This window comes from Strigops habroptila, chromosome 9 (assembly GCF_004027225.2).
Source record: "Strigops habroptila isolate Jane chromosome 9, bStrHab1.2.pri, whole genome shotgun sequence".
Classification (NCBI taxonomy): Eukaryota; Metazoa; Chordata; class Aves; order Psittaciformes; family Psittacidae; genus Strigops; species Strigops habroptila.
Genome location: NC_044285.2, coordinates 25,527,659 through 25,547,312, shown reverse-complemented (window position 1 = coordinate 25,547,312; position 19,654 = coordinate 25,527,659). Strand labels below are relative to the sequence as shown.

Sequence of the window (19,654 nt, the reverse complement as noted above, 5' to 3'; positions counted from 1 at the left end):
GACATGGGGAAATGTGCTCAGATCTTGACAGTGAGGTGCAGCTGAACTCCATTTTAGAGGTGTATTCAGATTATGTCTGGCGCTCGGTTTAAAACAAGAGCCTCAGTGGCCCAGGAGCACATTAGTCTCTGCAGATGGCCTGAATCAGCCTAGAACACTGCTGTTCCCCTGCCAACTGACTGAAAGGGCTGTTTTCAAGCCACAGGTAGACTCAGAGCAGCAGCCTGCCATGCCCCTTCTTGCCTCACACATTATCAGATCCCATAAGCAGGGAAATCGCAGCATCACCATGAAGTATGAGAAGCTGATGCTGGTGGAAATGAAGCTCTGGGTAGTAAAAAATGTGGTTTGCCGCAGTAGAAATAACTGCCAGTAAGAAAATAAAAGAGTGTTGCTCATTTCTTCATTTGTCTCTACCTGCATGACACCAGCACTGAGTTATTCAGCCCTACTGTGAGTATACCTTTCTCATGGTGTGCAGGAACTGCAGCACTTGGCACCACTGACAGCACTGGCTGGGGCAGCTGGAGAGTTTGGGATATGACAGTAGCTGAAGAAGAGTGCAAAGACTGTTATTTTGGGTACGGACATGTGTGCATTAAGTTCTTTGTCAATACAGAAGCAGGTGTGAATGTCTTATTGAGGAGTCAGAAGGGAGAAGGCAGCTTGGGGAAGGTTATAAATCCACCCTGCCCTTTTAGAAAGGCCCATCAAAGGTCCGGTGTGGTGCTTGGGTGGGATCAGGTGTGGTGACTTGGCAGCAGTTCCCTTCAGCACCTTATAAAAAGGTCATGTCCTGGGCAGAGGCAGGTTAGCAGTGGATGCTGTTTGCAGAGGAAGGTAAGGCAGAGCTATAGCCTGGGGACTGCAAATGAGTGGGAAAGGAAGAAAAGGGCTAAAGCCCTTTTCTGTGCAGTGGTTTCTTTTTGTTCCTTCAGTTTTAAGTAGCTGTAGGGGATCACATGGGCTTGGCCAGGGGCTGAATGGAGGAGCAGGGCAGTGCTGTGAAACTTAATGGGAGCTTTTCATTAGGGAAGTTCTGTGGTTGGTCTGAACAAACCTCTGTTGATGTCAGTGTCTGCAGGTGAGGTTGGTGGATGCTGGCTTCAGCCCCACCTGTGTTTCCTTCTTTCTATGCAGTCTCAGTCAGTAAGTGCAACATAACCTCTCTTAAAAGACACTCTATACAAAGCTCGAAGTATCTTTTTTGTTTGCTGCTGCTGTGAGGTCCCCAGGGTTTACAAACTCAGCCTGTCTCAATTACTCACCTTGATGTTTTGAGGACCTGAGCAAATCAGATGAGAGCTCCTGGCAGAAGTTTTGTGTTGGAAACACAGCAAAGAGACATTTCAATTTTACTGAGAATGTCTTTGTGTGCACCAGGAAACCATTTCTGTGGTTAGAGTTCTCTTTAGTGCCGTAAGCAGTGAAATCTACACACAAAACTACAGTTTTCCTAACTCTCCTCCCTGTGGTGAGTACCAGGAGTACCATGCCTCAGCAATCATTCAATACCCAATTGAAAGCTGAAGCACTCCTGAGTTAGAGCCGGTATCGTGGTCATTGCACTGGCTGTGAATGTGCCCCAGGGGACCATCAGACGTGCTCCAGGTTTTTGGAGCATCTCATAGAATCCCAGCCTGGTTTAGGTTGGAAGGGACCTTAAAGCTCATCCAGTTCCAACCCCTGCCACAGGCAGGGACACCTTCCACTAGAGCAGGTTGCTCCAAGCCCCTGTGTCCAACCTGGCCTTGAACACTGCCAGCCTGGACCTCCTATGGAAGAGGCTACCTGCTGCGGTGCTGCACTGGCCACTGATTTAGAGATGGGTCACAGGAGGTGGGTGTTGGAGCCCTCTCCCAGGGACATCCAGCATGGACATCACCCTGGGAGGCTTCAGTAGAAGTGGGTTCCTAAGAGAGGGCAGGAGGAGGCACGGGTGCTCTGCCCCTGCACAGGGAGCACTGACAGAGGGCACAGCCCTCACCCAGAGCTCAGCAGTGTGAGATGTGCCCTGCAACGCTCTGCTGTGGTGAGGAGCTTCCAGCTGAGCCACCATGCAGCGAGGATGGGCTCCTGTGCTGTCTCATACAACATTCTTAGATGACAACTCTTTTGGTAACATTTATAATAAGCTAAAGAAACACATCCACTAATGCTGCGAGTGTGACCTTGTTGCTAGGAATTTAAATCCAAGTCTGGATTTCATTGTCCTCTCTTTGAGCTTCTGTTGCCCTTGTTCTCAACACCATTTTCTTTAAAGCACTGCTCATCATTGCAGCTATAAAACACTCCCCTTCTTAAGAGGGCCAAGCCCTCAAGCTCAAACAACACATGAACTCAGAAAGCAGCACTCAGCTTCTCTGTGAGAACAAAAGAAATGTATGACTTACTATCAGAGTGTGGATGTGTCATACTGGCCACATAATCCTCTTGCAAGTCTCTGCCATTTGAAGTGAGAACTAATCTCCCATAAAGATTTCCCCCGTGGGATCGCTGAAGCCATCTTACTGTAGCAGTTGTGAGGATTTTCTAATTCACTCAAAGTGATGTATTCACAGGTGTGCCACATTTTAAGTAATTACCTGCTACACTAATGATCCAGGATAATTCCAGCATTAATCTCCATCTTTCTCTCTGGGTAGAAAACCTGTTGTTTACATTTTGTCAAATGTTTGCTAGAAAGATTTCCATCGCCATCTCCTTGCTGGGCCATATGGTTTAGATCATACTTTGCCAAGTAACAGCCAGTTTCTCAGCTGGTACTGACCCAGCCAGCACAGACCCAGACTGTTTCAGTCCTCTGCATGAGGTGTCTTCCACAGCCTCTAGGTTCACAAACCTCTTTGTGTGTTCAGTATTTCAGCTCCCATGTGGCTGGAAAGCTGATGGAGGAAAAGGCTGTTACTTTTAGCACACAGGAGCTGAAGCACAAGGCTGTCCCATGGGAAGCCTGTGCCAAAGCAGAGCAGAGGAGCCCGATCTCATGACTCTTGAATTAGCATCCCTGAAAGCACTGGGGTAGTTCTGAGTTCACGTTGTGAAAGGGATTGTGGCAGCTCCCTGCGCTCTGCTGCACACTGTGGTTAGCTCTGGATTAGGCTGGTGTAGAGCCATGGTACAAACACTCAGCTAAAACACAGTGCTGAGGTGATGGTAATGCTCGGCAGCCAAGCACCCTGAGATCTTCAAACTTACCCACTGTAAACCAATCACAAGATAACCAGTTACTTAAGCTCCTCTATACTACACAGAGGTGCACTGAGAAGTATGTTCCTGGGATGCAAATCCTCCCCATGCCCATTAGGAAAGAATACAGATACCCAGCATCTTTCTAGCTGGCACAAAAACGGCCGTATGTGCTTTTCTTGTGTTTTATGATACAACAGTCAGTGGGCTAAGCTGGAAATCAGGCTGCTGCCTGTCAGATGCAGATATAGATGGCTGTGACGATGCCCTCGGGACCAGGCTGTCTGGCTGTGGCTGAATGCCTTGGAAAGAGGCACAGGAAGCTTTCCAGTTGTGCCGGGAATGCTGGCAGAAGCATTTCTGCATCAGGAGTAGCAGGATTGCTCCCTGCGGCTATCCCAGGAGGTGTCAGCAGCAGCCCCATGAGATTAGGAACTGCCCAAGCTGTAGTATTTTCCTCTAGGAAGGAAGAAGGAGCTCACCAACATATCTCATTTGCAGCCTGTGTAGAAGTCATTAAACTCTCTTTAGTATATTTCTATCTTACATGCCTCTTTACTGCTCTTTGCTAAACCCAGAGCAGGAAATGGCACAGAAAATACATCACCTTTTGGGCAGGGTAGCACAAAAAATACACCCTGGTGTGTCCGGAATAGAAAGCATTGCAGAAAGAGGGTCAGGGGAAAGTTACGCTTTACAGAACCCAACACAGACAACTCTTGTGCAGTTTCAAAGCTGTTAATTTTGTAAGATGCGTTGGGCAAACTGGTAGTAACGTCAGCAGAGCTTGAGGCTTTAACGACGAGCTCGGAGACTCGAGCAGCAAAAACCCAAGCAGACTGTTTGAGGTAAATGATGTTTAATAGTTTTCAAAGAAAAATATGTCATAGAAAGAAAGAAAAAGTCTGTGAGAAAAATCAAGCACCTACAAAGGCAATTAATGCACAGGTAATTCAGCTGCAGCTGACAACAAATGACTTTGCTTTCACAGCTGGGGATGACATACTGAAGGATAAGAACTTAATAGGATCAATCTCAAAAAGAATACAAGAAAAATTACTAGAGGAGGACAATCCAGCACTAGAAGAAGCAATTAGAACAGTGAGGGAATGAGGCAGCCAGAGAAGAGATGGAAGTACTGCCTAGCACAAAATGACTGGGTAAAGCAAATGGAATCCTCACCAGCCATCCACACCATGGGAGCCGTGGTGGCCCCAGGACAGCCACACACAGCTTTGAAGAGGAGCATGTGGCAAAGCCTGGGGAGAACCAGCCCACAGCAGATTCAAACCAGCACATACAAAGTGAAGGAGCACCCAGATGTGAGGGGAAAGGTGCCTGGAGAGCTGCAGAGCAAAGCCTATGTATGAGCACTCGGCACGGGCAGGGAGAGCTGCTCCTTGAGGGCCTTTCTGCTCCAGCACAGAAAAGGAAAAGGATGTTTGTGAAACGGGCAGGTCCTGAAGAAATACTCATAAATAAATACCATCGCTGGGATACAAGTCAAGTGAATTCTTAGGCCAGGGTACAGGTAAAGGCTTGACTTTAGAAAAGAATTCTTCTTATCTGGTAAAGGCAGACAGCAGCAGGGCCTTTAGGTGAGGGACTCAAACAGAGCACAAAGGAGAAAAACACCAAAATCTGAACTTTTACACAGCAGACATTTCAGATAAGCCATCAATGGGATTGAGCCTTAAAACCCTGAAAGCTGGGATGAAGATCCCACTCATGGCAGAGCCCATAAAAGAACACACTGTGACAGGGGAAGTCAGGAAAAGCTTCCTTAATTTTGCAGTGTCCTAGGTCCATCGCTTCAAACAGCTCAAGGGAATGGCCAGTGTCAACAAGACATATAGCACAGCAACAGCATTGTGTACTGAGATGGATAAAGGACTCCATCTTTGGAGCATTGCCAAAGAGACTTGGAAATTATGGGAATGGGGCAGGTCACTGGTTGCGGTGGAAAAGAAAACCACTAATGGCTTGTGAATACAGAAGATTAAGTGAAGAGCACAGGCATTCACTCCGGGGTGACACCACAGCCAGACCTCCCCGGTGAACTGCTGATCTGGCCATCGCTTCCCAAGATGATGAGTGATCTTGGCTGATTTTCCCAGCTCTGGGGAATCATTCTGTTTGTACTTGGAAAATGCATGCTTTAGCATCTCTGCTATTTATATCCTCCATGTGCAGAATATACTCATAATTAACAGTTTTATTATAGCTTGACTGTGCTACATTCCACAATGTATTTAGGTTATATATATATGTCAATTACCTTTCATCTCCCACCAGCATATTGGATAGAAACAAAGATAGCTAATGAGAAGGCCAGGGAATATTATATTTGAGAAAACACAGAACGGTGGATTGTGCTGGTTTTAGTGCAGTTAAATTATGTGAACTGACACCTTTTTTTATTTCAGTCATCTTCCAGCAAAGTTCAGTTTTCATTTTAATAGTCAAATAAATCAGAGCAGTAGGAAGTTCATGCAGACAAACAGGTCTCTAAAAAAGCCTCAGCAGGAAGAAACAATGAAAAAGATATCACTACGGCTTTGTTCTTCCTGCCATCCATTCCCTCGCCTTTAGCACTGCCTGATAAGAGCCTCTTTTCATGCTGAAGGTCAGAGAGATAAGGTGCATCTGTGCTGGTAATGTTAACTACCTCCAGCCAGGTCAAAATCAAGTAATTCGCACATGCTCATAGAGAAATGGTGGGCTGAGAAGGTACGTCTAACCTGGAGTGCTGATGTAGTTCCATGGCAAAAAGAAAAAGATCTTCCCCTCTTTTCTACCTGCACTATTTCCAGAATGTTATTTTTTTTCTGCAGCCTGGGATTTGACCAGGAAGGAAGAAGAAATGTCTTGAAATCCATTGCTGGACTGGTGGGAGCCAGATACAGGGGGAGAATCAGGTACTTCTCTATTTATTTATTTATCCTTTTTTTCTTTTTAGTTTCCAAGAGAAATTAGTCCAAGAAGAAAAATCCCAGTTCAGATCCACATGTGAATTCCAGATCCCAGGATCTACTCTGTGACATAATAAGAATGTGATATCAGCTGAGAAACATGATGTCAACTGCCACAAAGGTATTTAAAGGTCTAACAGTTTATTTAATGTGTTATTTAGGGCCATTTGCAACTTTCAGATCTGAGCTCTGATTATGAATAATCACAAACTGCATTCGATGGTCTTTGCTGCTGACTCCTGTGCTACAGAAATGTTCACCAGAGCATCTGGTCACATGGAGCTGACCAGGAGGGTAGTAACACAGTAAATTCCTTATTGCTTTGACCCTGGGAGCTGTTTTCATGTGTTGCTGGAATTTCCCTGAAGCGAAGCTCTGCCTCACTGTCTCTCCTTATGCTTTACAACCTTCTTGCGCACATACATACGCAGCCCTTATGTCCCTTCCTCAAGTAGCCAAAAGAACAAAATGACCATTCCCAAACTTCCATAATCAAGCAATGAAACCGTGTACACGTACTCAGGTACCAGGTGCTTTAGTATTTTGCTCTTTTATGCCTGGTCATAAGCTGCCTTTCCTTAGCAAAGCTGGACTATGTCTTGTGCTGAGTCTCTAAAGATCATAGCACCAGTGGGAGAAGCAGGTGCCCAACACCTCTGGAAGTCAGCCTGCTTGTACAGTCACTTAATGCAGTGCCTGAGCTGGGCTGCCAAAAATTGAATAACTGCTGAAAAATCTTAGTTAACATCCCAATCATTTACATATATCCTTGAGCCAAAAGAAAGTGACCCATTATAAATGTATGAGATTGCTCAAGTCTCCAAGTGAATCCTGAGCCGTGCAGATAGCACTGATTCAGGAGATGAAACTGACTCTGAAAGCAGGGTCTGAGCTAAGGAGCTGCAGAAGCCAGACCAGAGAACAGAAATGCAGCCCAGGAGCCACAGCATCGCATCCAGGTTATCAGACATATTCCTGTTTAATTGGATGGAGTTGTATGTTTCCTGTTTCACCTGCAATAAAATCAGCATCAGCTTATTTGCTAGATTGCAGTGTGTTGAAAAGGAAATCTGTGAAGCACTGGCATCTAAACAGTCACGTTTCAGGGGATTCTTAATATAGCTGTTTCCATTGCTCAGCATCAGGTGAAAGCTCTTCCCAGATAAATCCCTTTTAGTTTTTCACTGCTTTTTCCTCAGCAATTTTTTCCTTTATCTTCCACTGTTCTCTTTTCTTCTGCCCTTTTAGCTAAAGTCCCCTTGATGCAGAAGCACAAGATAATGCTAATTGAGCTTGTCAGGCCTAAATAAAAGATGGGATAATGCAGGGGGCTGCAACCTATGTGGTTCCATCTGGATACTTCAACTCCTGTCATGTAGCAAGAGCAAACCTTGCTGCGCTGCTTTGCACGTAATGGGCAGAGAATTATTGACCTGTCATGCGGGGCACTGGTGTGTTAACTACACCACAGAAAACAGAACCCACCTGTATAAATGCCAGCAAATTCCCTGTAATAACTTAAATGAGACAGGGGTCATCTGCAGATCGCAAGCTTGTCTTGTTTTTTACTTAAATGTAATGATTTTGCTCCTCTGTATAAGTCTCGAGGTGGTTTGGCGATGGTGGTACGCAGGGTCAAGTAAATATCTTGGTTTTGAAAGATTAAAAACAACAGACAGGATTAACCTTCTGATCCTCCTGACAATACTCTCATGAGCAGGGGTTTGCAGGATTGGGCCCTAGGATGGAGAATTAGTTTTGTCTAGTCTTAACAGCAGAAGAAAGATGCTGCATGTGAAGTCAGAGCACATCGAGTGCTTCCATTTAGAGGCTCTGCAAACACCAGATGAATATTAACAACTCGATTCAAGTCCACGGGTTATATGTAATTAGACCAAAGCCAGCAAAAAGACAAACAGTTCTACACCTTCAAATGAATACTTGAGCTTGCTAACAAAAAGTAATTAAGCTGCCTGCCAGTCTAGAGCAAGGCTCAGGGCTAATTTCACATACAGGCCAGTAGCTGTATGGTAGCATCCTGGCACACTGCTGCTCCAATGTTTTTCCCTTTACTTTCAAATGAAAAGCTGCTGGAGGTCCCCTGCATCCAGTCACAAGCCACAGAGAGAGCATCCAGCCTTGGGAATCGATCCCACTCCTCTAAAGATGTGCTGCAGCTACTCAGGAGGGAACTGGAGAGCAGGGGTCCAGCATTTCTTGACACGTATCGCACTCCATGGGTAGATGTAACAGAAATGTGCCCGTCCAAATGTCACAAAATGCCTCGAGTAAGTTCAGGAGAGCTTGTGATTTCAATTAATTATTACTGATGACACGGATGAGTTCTGGGAGCGCAGTAATTGAGATCTGGGTAATTACAGCTGCATTGTAGAATGAAGCAAAGACTTGAGCATATTACCTGCGCTAGATCTACTCGTGGGCAGGGACCAGCAGGATGCGTGTGCTGGTCAGCTGGAGTCCCCAAGGGCTATAAAACTGGGGGACAAACAGTGATATTTCACTCAGCCAGCAAACCAAAGAACCTCTTAATCCCCTTTCCAGAGCCTAGTTGTTTTGCTACATCATAAAAAACTTCAAGACACATTAATCCCAGCTCATACTGGCAACAGGAGTGTAATAAGAGCATAATTTAATTTCCTGCTGCATGACAGAGTTAAAAAACAAATACATCTCAATTTCTCCTAAGAAATTCAAATGTATGGTTCTGAGGGCTTGTGAGATGAACACCTTCCTGATGCTTCGTAATAGCTTTGATTTGAGCACAGCCTTTGGAGCTGGCCTTACCTCTACAGGAGGACTATCTACCACCATAATCCTGCCACAGGCACAGGGGCTGTCAAGCTGTGGATCTTGAACTAAGTTTATGGATACATAAAATTCTTCCTTGGCAAAGCCACCAAGTAATAACTGTGCAGGTCATGCAACCAGAGGAGGTGCAACATTTTTTTGACAGTCCTAAGGGTCCTAGATCACAGTGAGGAAGGGAATTTCTGCTGCTGTTGTGAATTAAACTGGGTAGCAATTACTGAGGCAGTTCAATTGGTGCAGAAAACTGGAGGGATTCTTGTTCTTTGTAGATGAAGAAAAGTTTGATACTACTACCTGGGGGAAATCCTGAGTTATCTTAGAGATAATGTAAAAGGGAGCTGAAAAATCTTTATATCCCTCTGTGCTTTCATTTTTAAGTTCTCTGCTATGCAAAATTCCACGTACAACATCCCTACACTTAGAGTCAAAATCTCCTGAAAGCAATCACTTATTTTTAGCTGCACATACCAACTGTTTCTGTTTACTGCACTGTTTTTGTTTTGCTATGCGAAGTACTTGCCATTTTCATTCTTGCCCTCCACAATATGTGCTAATCCAATCTATCTCATGCCATCATTTAAAACTACGCTCCTATTTTGGTGTCCAAGGCCCTAATTTCTCCAATCTTAACACTGGCAACTGTGTTTCAGCTTGGTCATACACTCCCAGAGAATACACTTGAAAAAATATATATATATATGTATACATATATTGCAGTCACAGCTGAGATGAACTAGCTTGAAATAACAGACATGCAAACCAACAGAAGGATCCAAAATTTCATAACTCAATACATACTGCTAGAGTGAAGTCATTCCAACATCACACATACACTGTGTATTGCACACTTGAAGCTGTAACACCTTCACTTTCACACACAGTAGTTAGAGGTCATTTTTCTCAGACCTGTTTTGTTTTCCCTGAGGTATTAAGCATCGTTGTACTTTCCTAAAGCACCTGAAAGCTCCATTCAAGATGCTAAAATCTCTCCTTAATATGTCAGTGGGATGCATCATGCTGCAGTGCTGTTGTGTGCCACTTATCGCTCTAACTCACCAGGAACTCGGATTAGGAGTTCACAGCTCTACGGTTTTCCTCCTGCAGACGGGTCTTAGTTGCTGTTCCTCAATCGATCTTGCTTCCCATTGCTCCTGCAGCTGCAGTCAGAACTGTTGGTACAGTTCCAGAGACTAATTCCTGCATGACTTCCCAGAGCATCACAGATGTGTCCATAAGGAACATGCTTTCAGATTGTAAATTGCTAATTCCCTGCAAAACATGCCTGCACCCTTGGACCCCCAGTAACACCCACTACCACATCACTTTGAAGAGATTACAAACTGGCGGAAGGATTGTGTAACTATTAACAGGCAAGTGGCATTCCTATGAGAAATAGCCTATCATATGAAGTGTCCTTATTACCCACTCTACTACTTTCTGCCACTTACAAATGATGGAGTCACCTGGCTACTCTCAGATAAGCTCCATTGTCCTTCCTCTCGCCATCATGACGTATTCCTCTGCTATTAACCGGGTGATGGTATTTCTGTCACGTCTGGAAGGTACTGAAATGAGGACCCGGCAGTGCATCACATCCAGTCACATTGTGTGCTGCTTGCATAGAACATTCTGATCCTCGAGTATTGACACGGTGCAAAGTGTATGGAAATGCTGGTGTGCGTTTGGATTTTGTTTGCTTTGGCAGTGAAATATTGTGCCTGCTGGAACCAGTTTGGCAAAAGAGAAAAATGGGCTGCATGAAAATAAATCAATATTGAAACTGCCTCGGGGTACCCCTCGAAAAATGTGTTTATTGAAGTCTGAAATAGCTTAGTGAAAAAACCCCAACAAAATTATGGCAGAAAAATTCTTCCTTCTGTGTGCGTGAGGAATCGTTCAAAGCTGTGTGGAGGTTTTACTCTTTGCTTGCCTTGCTCTGCCTTCCACAGAAACACTGTGGTTTCATGGTGTGTACTTACAGTGCTTCATTAACTACCAAGCCCTAACCCCCACACTGGGGAGACACAATGAAGAGTGGAGAAATACACAGCAGAATTAATGTATATATATGAGACAATGGAGAAAAGCTAACTTGATGAGTAACTGCTACAAATGCATTAACGTATTTGTCCCAGCAAAAAAGCAGGGGAGAAAGACTGTTTGCACTGCAGCAGTGCCACTGGCTCATTAACAAGTGGAATTAATTAAGATGTCCTGATCACTCCACTGCAGAGAAATCAACAGCAAAGATGCGCTCTCATCTCTGGTGTCTAGCTCATTTTATTTCTCTGTAGAGCCCCGCACATGGCACAAAGTTTCCTACTGAAGTATTTGAGAAGATCTCCACCCCACTCCAAAAGCTTCTTGGTCCTTTCCCCTTCTCCCTCCCTGGAATACTGTCATTCCATGTGTATTGAATGTAATATAAATACCAGGAGGAAGAAATGCCCAGTCTAGCAACCAGTCTACTGTGATTCAGAAAAGGGTAGAGCTGATTACAGGAGGTTAAAAACTGACCCACAGTTGTAAAGCTCAACATTTATTAATGAGTTGTTTTCTTCAGGGAAGAGATTAATTGATGCTTGTCACATAAAGGAGACTTATCCTCGAGACAATGCTGTGAGCACACAGAAATATTAGCTTCAAAAACCAAGCTGCACGAGAAGGGGCTGGAAATGACTGCTCTTGCCTTCACAGGAAATGTCACTGCTCTCAGCAGCCATTGCAACATGACAGCTTAAGTGACAGAGAATATCCTGTAGCATTTTCACTGTCATTCCTCTGAGTAAGGACTCACGCTGCACACTGAGTTGGGTGTTATGCCCAGGTTTATCTGGTGAGTTCAGTCCTTCACCTTCAGGCCTCTCACAAACATACTTTCTGATCTAGCAATTCACTGTTTCCAACTGCTCCAAAAACATTAAGACAAGTCCTGCTCTGGACCATTCACTTCAGTTAATTGTTATGATGGGTCTCTAAGTCATGTGGGATGGTTTGTAATGTGTCGCTGCACCACTCAGATTATTCAGGCAAAAGAATGATGAGTGGTTTGTGTCCCAGTGAATAGCAAATACTGCTATTCTTATGCCAATCTTAGGTTTGGGCTTTGTGTCAGTGACAAGCCTATTTGATGACAATAAAGGAAAGGGAATGGGAGAAAACGACCAAGGAGAGTATCTTTGTTTCCTGCCCCTCATTCCAGTCTCCCTGGAATGTGAGGAGTAGCACTGAACAAAGAGAAAGCACTTAAAGCATTGAAACAGACTGATAAAGCACTGATGCTTTGTGATAAGCTGCTTTTCTGCTTGTTTGGAAGGTCAATGGTCCAGTTTTTCTCATACTTTTTGATGTGATAAAGATCAGGTGTCCAAAAGTATCACTGATTTGACTGGGTCTGTGCTCAGTTTGGCCAGATAACTAAATTTATAAGCCACTTGAAACAGCAGTTGTGGAACCTGTTCAAGCAGACAACTCAATACCCTCTGTGTGCTTTAACCAGGAAAGGAGCTCACCCATACATTTCCCCAGAGATTTGTCCAGGAACTTGGGAATGAAAATAGTAGGAGAGCTGGTGCTGGTTCTTTTTCGTCTGTTTTATCCTATCTTCTAGAGTAAATCCAAGAGCAGAGAAGGAAGTCTCTATGCTGTCTGTACTTCTGAGTGAGCAGCTGAGGAGACAAATGACTTTCCCAACTCCTGTTTCTGTTCACAGATGATGTAACACTTCATCACCTCACTAGCTCTAAACCCATCATGTTAGGCATCAGAACTGGAAAGTGAGTGCCCACTGATTTACCTTAAGTACTGTGCATACAAGATTTAGCTTCCTTCCATACTGTGTCTGTGCAGTTTACCTGAAGAGCCTTAAAATGCAGAGCCACGCTGCTGCAGTTTTCAATCTGTTGACAAATTTAATCATCAATGTACAGATTGGCTCTTAGGTACGCAGAATGAGATTACAGTAGAGAGACCAGTTTTGAACATTCAAATGAAGATAAAGTCTGAAACTGGCTCTACAGCCAACTGGCAGCTCAGATCCATCCTGCACTGAGGTTACTCAGAGATTATGGGTCTAAGAGTGTCAGCTGCCAGGAGACTGGCTGGTGTTACAGATGGGAATGATCTAATTTCAGTGGGAAAACTGTGGAATAAGGAATTATAGGTCCGGGCTCCTGACACATTCTCAAATGAGAGAACAGTAATAGGAGAGAGGAAAAAAAAATAGCACCCCAAGTTAAACCCAAACATCAGGAAGCAGTGGGAAGGCTTCCCTTTATATACCCTCTCTGCTACCAAGTAAATCAGCTGCTCATGACAAAGGGACCAGTGAGGTGACTCTACAAGACAAGGGCAGATCACAGCTGATAAGCCTTTTCCAGCTAAGTAGCATTACAAACTGAACAAAACCTCCTCCGCAAGCATGGTTTAGGCTAGTGAGGAGAAATCCCAACTATCTGCTGTCAAAAACTGGGGGCAGCAGCCTCCAGCATCCCAGAAGATACACACTTGCTGTAAGCCAAACAGATGAGGCACATAGGAGAAAAATAAAAGCAAAGAGAAAGAGAATGAGATAACTTACAGCAATGAGCTGGTAGGAGTTGTTCATCATGGCTATGAGCATGTTCAGCAGCACGACGAGGGAGATGACGTTGTAGGTCCCAAACATAGTGGCCCCAACAAATTCTGTGAACTCATGTCTGGCTTTCACGTTGGTGACGTAGAGATTGAGCAGACCAAACACAGACCAGAAGAGTGACTGGAGGGTCTCGAAAAGTCTGCAAATAAAAACAGCTTTTTTACTTGGCTACCTGGCTCTGGGGAATGGAAAAAAAATGCCTGGTTCAGGTGGTGGAGAACACATAGACATCAGGAGCCTGGGGCACCCCAGAACAGCTGCTCAGTACAGCCATTTATTCTCCCTTGGGACAGTCCCCCCTCCAGCCACAGTGACCCACTGGCCAATGCATGTGAGAGCTGTGTCACATCAACATTTGCCACTTGTCCAAGAACCGGTCCTTATCCTTGTGAGATGCAGCGAGCCTGACTGCCCTGAAGGAAGCCAAGGTTCCCTTTCACACTCTATACACATGGAAAGAGCAGCCACAATATATTCCCTCTAATTAGAATTGCTGTGCTGCGATACTGCTGTTATCTATAGATACAAACTCTCCTGTTTAATCAGTGCCTGCATCATTAACATATCTGCAGACTAAATGTTCAGGAAACCCACCCCCAAGTACAGCCTGACTGTAGTAGTTAAATAGTGCACAACAACAATGCACCACGAGGTAGAAGATGTGAGAAATCACATTGACTTACACCTTTTGCTCTAATATAGGCTGAGAGCTTGCAATTACTTTGGCTGCGAGTCACTAAGACCCTGTCAGTTTGCAGAGCATGAGGCCAAAAATGCTGGTCTCTGTGGCTTGTTTGTGCAGCAGCTCCCACCACTGCAGCGCAGTGCCCGCAACAGCGCTGCAAGAATTGATCAGTAACGACTCTGATCAGGAATGACTCAGATGAGAGTCATCACTTTAATTCAGCTCAAGAGGTTTTTCTTCTTTTGAAGTCTTCCTTCCATAGATGAACTAGACCTGACCTCACAGTGCTTTACAGCTGATGAGATCATCCCAGGTCTCTATTTGCTTCAGCCAGAGACAAGTGACCTTCTGCAATCACATCAAATACATAATCAGCAATCTAAATAATAGCTCTATTTGGGCATCTTTGTTCTGGCTTTCCAGAATATGGCATTTATATAATCAAAAAATGACATTTATATTCCTGTTTAAGAGTTTCCATTTTGGCCCGAGGTCAGTAGGTATTTTCAAATGCTACTACTAGAAAAATCAATACAAATAATTCAGATACTTTACTTGACATACCAGGAATCTGTACCCCAGGCTGCTGCTCCACATGTAGCCCCTGTGCTCTACATGGGGGTTTAGTTTCTTTATATTTTGTGGACATATCTTATATTTTTCACTGGCCAAAATGATAAAGGCTCTTTAAATCAAAAATCCTTTCTCCCAAAAGTCAGGCTGTTCGTTAGATTTATTAAATAAGTGAGGTGATAAAATAAGAATGCTAAACATTCCCCTGCTAAAAATGGGGGAGTGCTAGCTATCTTTTAACTTACTTCAATTATTAGCAGTATAAGTACTGATCAGGCTGTAGACTCAGGGGAGACAAAGGTTCCTTTCATGAAACCTGAAATCAGCCTTCGAAGCCATCAGTGCCTTGCTCTGAATTCACAGTATTAACCAGGAGTATAGTTTGACCACAGACTAAGGCCAATATATTTACACATGGACACGTAGTCCCCTTTGAAAAGGATAGTAACTGGTTTCTGCACCTCTGCAGAGAAATAAGGCTTAGTTACTCTCTCCTCAGTGTTTAATGGCAGGCCAGAACCATGATCTCTTTCCACAGTAAGTGTTTCAGGTGGGGCTCACACTCCTTGGGAGAAGCAGCTTTAAAAAGAGAATTATGTTAATTGTGATTGAGAGACAACCCCTCTTGATGAGTACATCCTGGATCTTAAGCAAACTGGATAAATCCAAAAGCTCCACCATCTCTCCACCGAGGCAAGTGCTCCTCTGCTGCAGCAACCCTCCTGCCCTCCTGCAGCCGCTGGGGAAACGGCCCCAGACGTTGGCGTGACCCTCCAGTGAGAATGACAGAGCAGGCAGTGAGGTGTGACTTCCTCCACCCCTTCCTCCTCTTCCTCTCCCTCCTCTCCTCCAGTTGCCAGAATCACAGTGATAAACACATTTTCAAATTGCCTAAGCTTTCGAAGGTGAGGCCGAAGCATAAAACCTTAAATTATTCATGACTTCCCCTCATTGCTGTCACAAAGGAATATTACTTTTCCATGATCTGTGTTTGCAATGCAGAAAATTTCCTCACCAAGAAAGTATTAAACCCATCCTTTGGGACTAATAGGAAATAATGCACCAGTAACTAGGTGTCACATTTTAAACAAGCTGTACAAACATGACTGGCGTCCTGCTTTTCCGCCCCTTAGGAAATTAGGTCTCATTGTGTGAGTGCCTAGAAATGCTGGCAGGAATCAAAAGGTACTGATTGAAAGCTTTTTACATTTATTCTTTCATTAGGGATGAACTATGAGCAAACTTGAGGTACCACCAGCTCTGACTTGAACTCACTCCAGCCCAACAATATAATGTTCCGTTTTGCAGGTTGCTTGTTCTTAGTCAGTCCCCCATGCTGTGCATCTGCTCAGGGGCCAAGTGTCAGCTTGTACTGGGGGTGTTAATAACAACTATTTAAACTTTTAAGAACATGTTAAATAAATTTCTTAAGCAAGTCTCAAACAAAAAGCAACTGCAGAGCATTCTGTCCCCTGCCAGGAGACCTCAGTTCTAATGGATCCCCTCCCACTGCGATTTTGTTTTACACAAGCCTCTGCCATAAAGGTTGAGCCCCCTCAATTTCCTTTCTGTGCTACATTCTCCTTGGCAGGGGGTTTAAACTGAATGTTAGGGTGGGAGAAATTGTGGTCTGTATTTAAGCTGATCTGCACACTTTCTGTTAAGTGGTTCTGTATCATTGCTAGTTCCCAAGATACTACACCTTCTTACAGGCTTGAAGAGCTTTTTCTTTTCCCCACTGACTTAAAGCTCTTTTTCTTCAGTCAGATCCTGCTGTTGTTTTCTCTACTAACCTGCTGACAGTGAAATATGTAAAACAACTGGTTTGCAATGGAGACAGATCCAAACCAGAATGCAGAACTGAGCACATCTGCTCACCCTAGCTCCAGGGGAAGGCAGGCTCTAGTCCTGAGCTTGGTGGGTTTGACCCTTCCTGCGCTAGAAGTTGCCATTTAACAAACACCGTGCTCACCAAACGTTTCTCCCTCTGGCTGCTGCATCAGTATGGACGTAGATCAAGGAATCGTATTTGTTATTTAATTCCTCTGCAAGGGCAGCACAACACATTTCTGGGGCATGGGAGGCAATTGACATACAAAAAAGACTGAAGTCTTTAATTCTGTTTTTCATTAGCACAGTGCAGTTCCATTCACTTCCTCCAGATAGAGGTGGGTTTCACAAGAAAATTAATCAAGCCTGTGGTGCTCCTGCTCTGCAGTGGAAAACAGCAGCATGTCTGGTCTATCAAGTCATGATGCTCTCGTAAGGCTGGACTCTATCCTGTGAAAATCCCCTGCTTTTTTTAAGCAGGGAGCCCATGGGATGGTGTTGGAGCCTTTCCTCTCCCAGCCTCATCATGTGGCCTCAGCCATCATCTGCTTTTGATTAACAGTGCAAATATGTGACAAGTCCTTTCTTAACCTCAAGCCTTCAGCTGAGGAAGGGTGGAGAATTATTGGGCATTATGACAAGTTTTACTTAATTTAGCATAACGTGGTGGACAATAGTTCTGTTTTGCTTGTTTGCAGGGCGTAGGCCTTTTTCTAGACACTGCTTTATTTATTTCTCTTCCCATTGTGTTTTAAGTACTGTGCAAGCAGCAAGAACAATGGCATAGGGGCTGATTATTATAATTATTTCCACTATTAGTAATTAAAACAAATACATCAGAAAGACAATTCATGTTATTTTTCAGCATGTGCTATCTATTTCAGCCCTGCCAGCTGTCACCACAGCAATTTCCATGCCAACATCTCAGTAAAGTACCAGCATCTCCAGCAAAAAGGGTTTTGCTGAGATTATAGTCTCACCCCACTGCAAGGAAATCAGAGAAGCCTGCAATATCATGCATGCATAAAAACGGCCTAGGTGAGACTGATGTTGTTTTTGCTGTATCGTGTTATTTATTAATACCTTTTTTCATAGGTTTATCCCTTGTTTGCTACATTTTGTTTAGCTTTCCCTCCTTTCCTCTGAATCAGACAAAACAATGACTATGGCAAAAGTATTCTTGCTTTCTGAAATACACTGGGATTGTACACAGCCATAATAAATGTAAGTTTCAGGATCATGCAGGGTGACACTTTCATCCAGAACTAAAACAACATCTTCCACTTCCAGGCATAAGTAAGAGTCTTTCTGACAGCAAAGCTCAGCAGAATGTCTGCCCCAGTTAACTCACACCTTTCCTGCAGTCAACCAGCTGACCCAATACTTGCAAATGAATAAATAAGGGCTCTGTCAGTACAGTGACAGACAATATGCAAAGGCAGGTAACACAGGGGACAGTGGAAGTCAACCTTAAGAATGGAAAGGAAAGGACATCTTACGTGGAGAAGGCATTGTTCTGTTTCTCACATCGGATCCCCTTGCAGTTGTTGGGTTCCTCCGAGGCACTGGTCTCATAGTAAAAATAAAGCTGGTTCAGTCCGTTGGCAAAAGCCAGAAGCACCAGACAGTAGATAAAAAGGAATTTAAGGATGTCTAGCAGCATGCGTCCCAGAGAAATCTGCAAGGGTCCCAGGTGTGAATTTGCTGTAAACAGGGATATGAGACGCAAGGAACTTAAGATGTTGGATATTGCAAAGAGGGCTTCTGCAATGAGAGTCGGGTGCCACATCTCCCACTCCTCCCTCGGACGAGAACCGTTATACTGAAAGAAATCGTAAGGGTATAAAAGTAAATTATGTTGTAATTACTCTCAGATATCTTAAAAAGACACATCTGCTAATACTAATGTTTCACATGTAAATATTACCCAGGTACTGGTGACACGAGAAGTAGTTTTAGACTCTTTAGAGGCTTCTGGAACATTGGCTGTTCTTAGCCTAAATTTAGAAAACAAGGCTTTTGAATTTTGAGTTCATTGTTTGCAGGTTCTTCAGGTTCTTCATACACAATCTATTTCAGTGTTTAAAGAGTTCACCCTGCCCTTTAGCAGGCTCAGGTCAGAAATTTCCAATTACCTTTTCTTTCTTTTTGTTCCTAAATATGATTGCACATTGAAAACACTGCACATTCCTGGAAGAATCCAGGGGAGGGAGGAGAGAAGAAGGAAAGCGACGAACTGGTGAGCGTAAGAAATGGATGCTTTCCTTCCCTAGTAATCTCAAAACCCTGCCAACAGCCCAGAAACAAAATACTTTCTTCAAATTAATTTTCTTATAAGTTAATTTGTCATGGCAAATTTTAGGAGAGTTGCTAAAGCACAGGTCCTAATTACAGCTGAAGCACTGGATACATTTGAGTGCATCAATTATAACATTAACTTGGTTTGTAATGCAACTGCAAAAGCAGAAGCATTTTCTGAGCAAAGAGCAGCCAGATGCAAATAGGTTACACGAAAGAGGTGGTTGTATAAATGTTAACTACTCTGGCGTAACTACGCTGGCACAACAGAATGGAGTCTAAGACATTTTAATGTCAAAGAATAATTGTCCTTTTAACATTTGTCTCTGCTCATTTCACATGTATAAAAAGGCAAAAATGTGCTTGGAATATATAGCTAATAGTGTAGCCAGTGTGTTTAGGACTCCTAAAATAATTTTTGTGTCTCTTAAAAGGAAATGGTACCAGAGACAGATGAATTCGGGGGACTTTTCTATTTAAATCTGAAGGTCCAATATATGAGCTCACAATTTTTTCCAAGGACACAGCTAAAAGCAAGTTGGTATTTCAAACAATTCCTCTGTATGGCGGAGCTGAGACATGATACAAAGGCATTTCAGCATGACCTCTGATTGCTTCTGACATTTCCAAACTGTTCTTTAT

At 43.8% G+C, this 19,654-nt stretch overlaps 1 protein-coding gene across 2 annotated transcripts in view; it reads right to left on the bottom strand.

Moving 5' to 3' along the window:
* Positions 1-19,654, bottom strand: part of TRPC5 (transient receptor potential cation channel subfamily C member 5) — a 97,139-nt gene that overhangs the window by 11,790 nt on the left and 65,695 nt on the right. For both annotated transcript variants that reach the window (XM_030498209.1, XM_030498210.1), the window contains exons 6-7: positions 18,214-18,536; positions 13,570-13,765 (exon numbers count right to left, since the gene is read on the bottom strand). In XM_030498209.1, the coding sequence (XP_030354069.1) occupies positions 13,570-13,765; positions 18,214-18,536 (519 nt within the window). The remainder of the gene's footprint in view (positions 1-13,569; positions 13,766-18,213; positions 18,537-19,654) is intronic.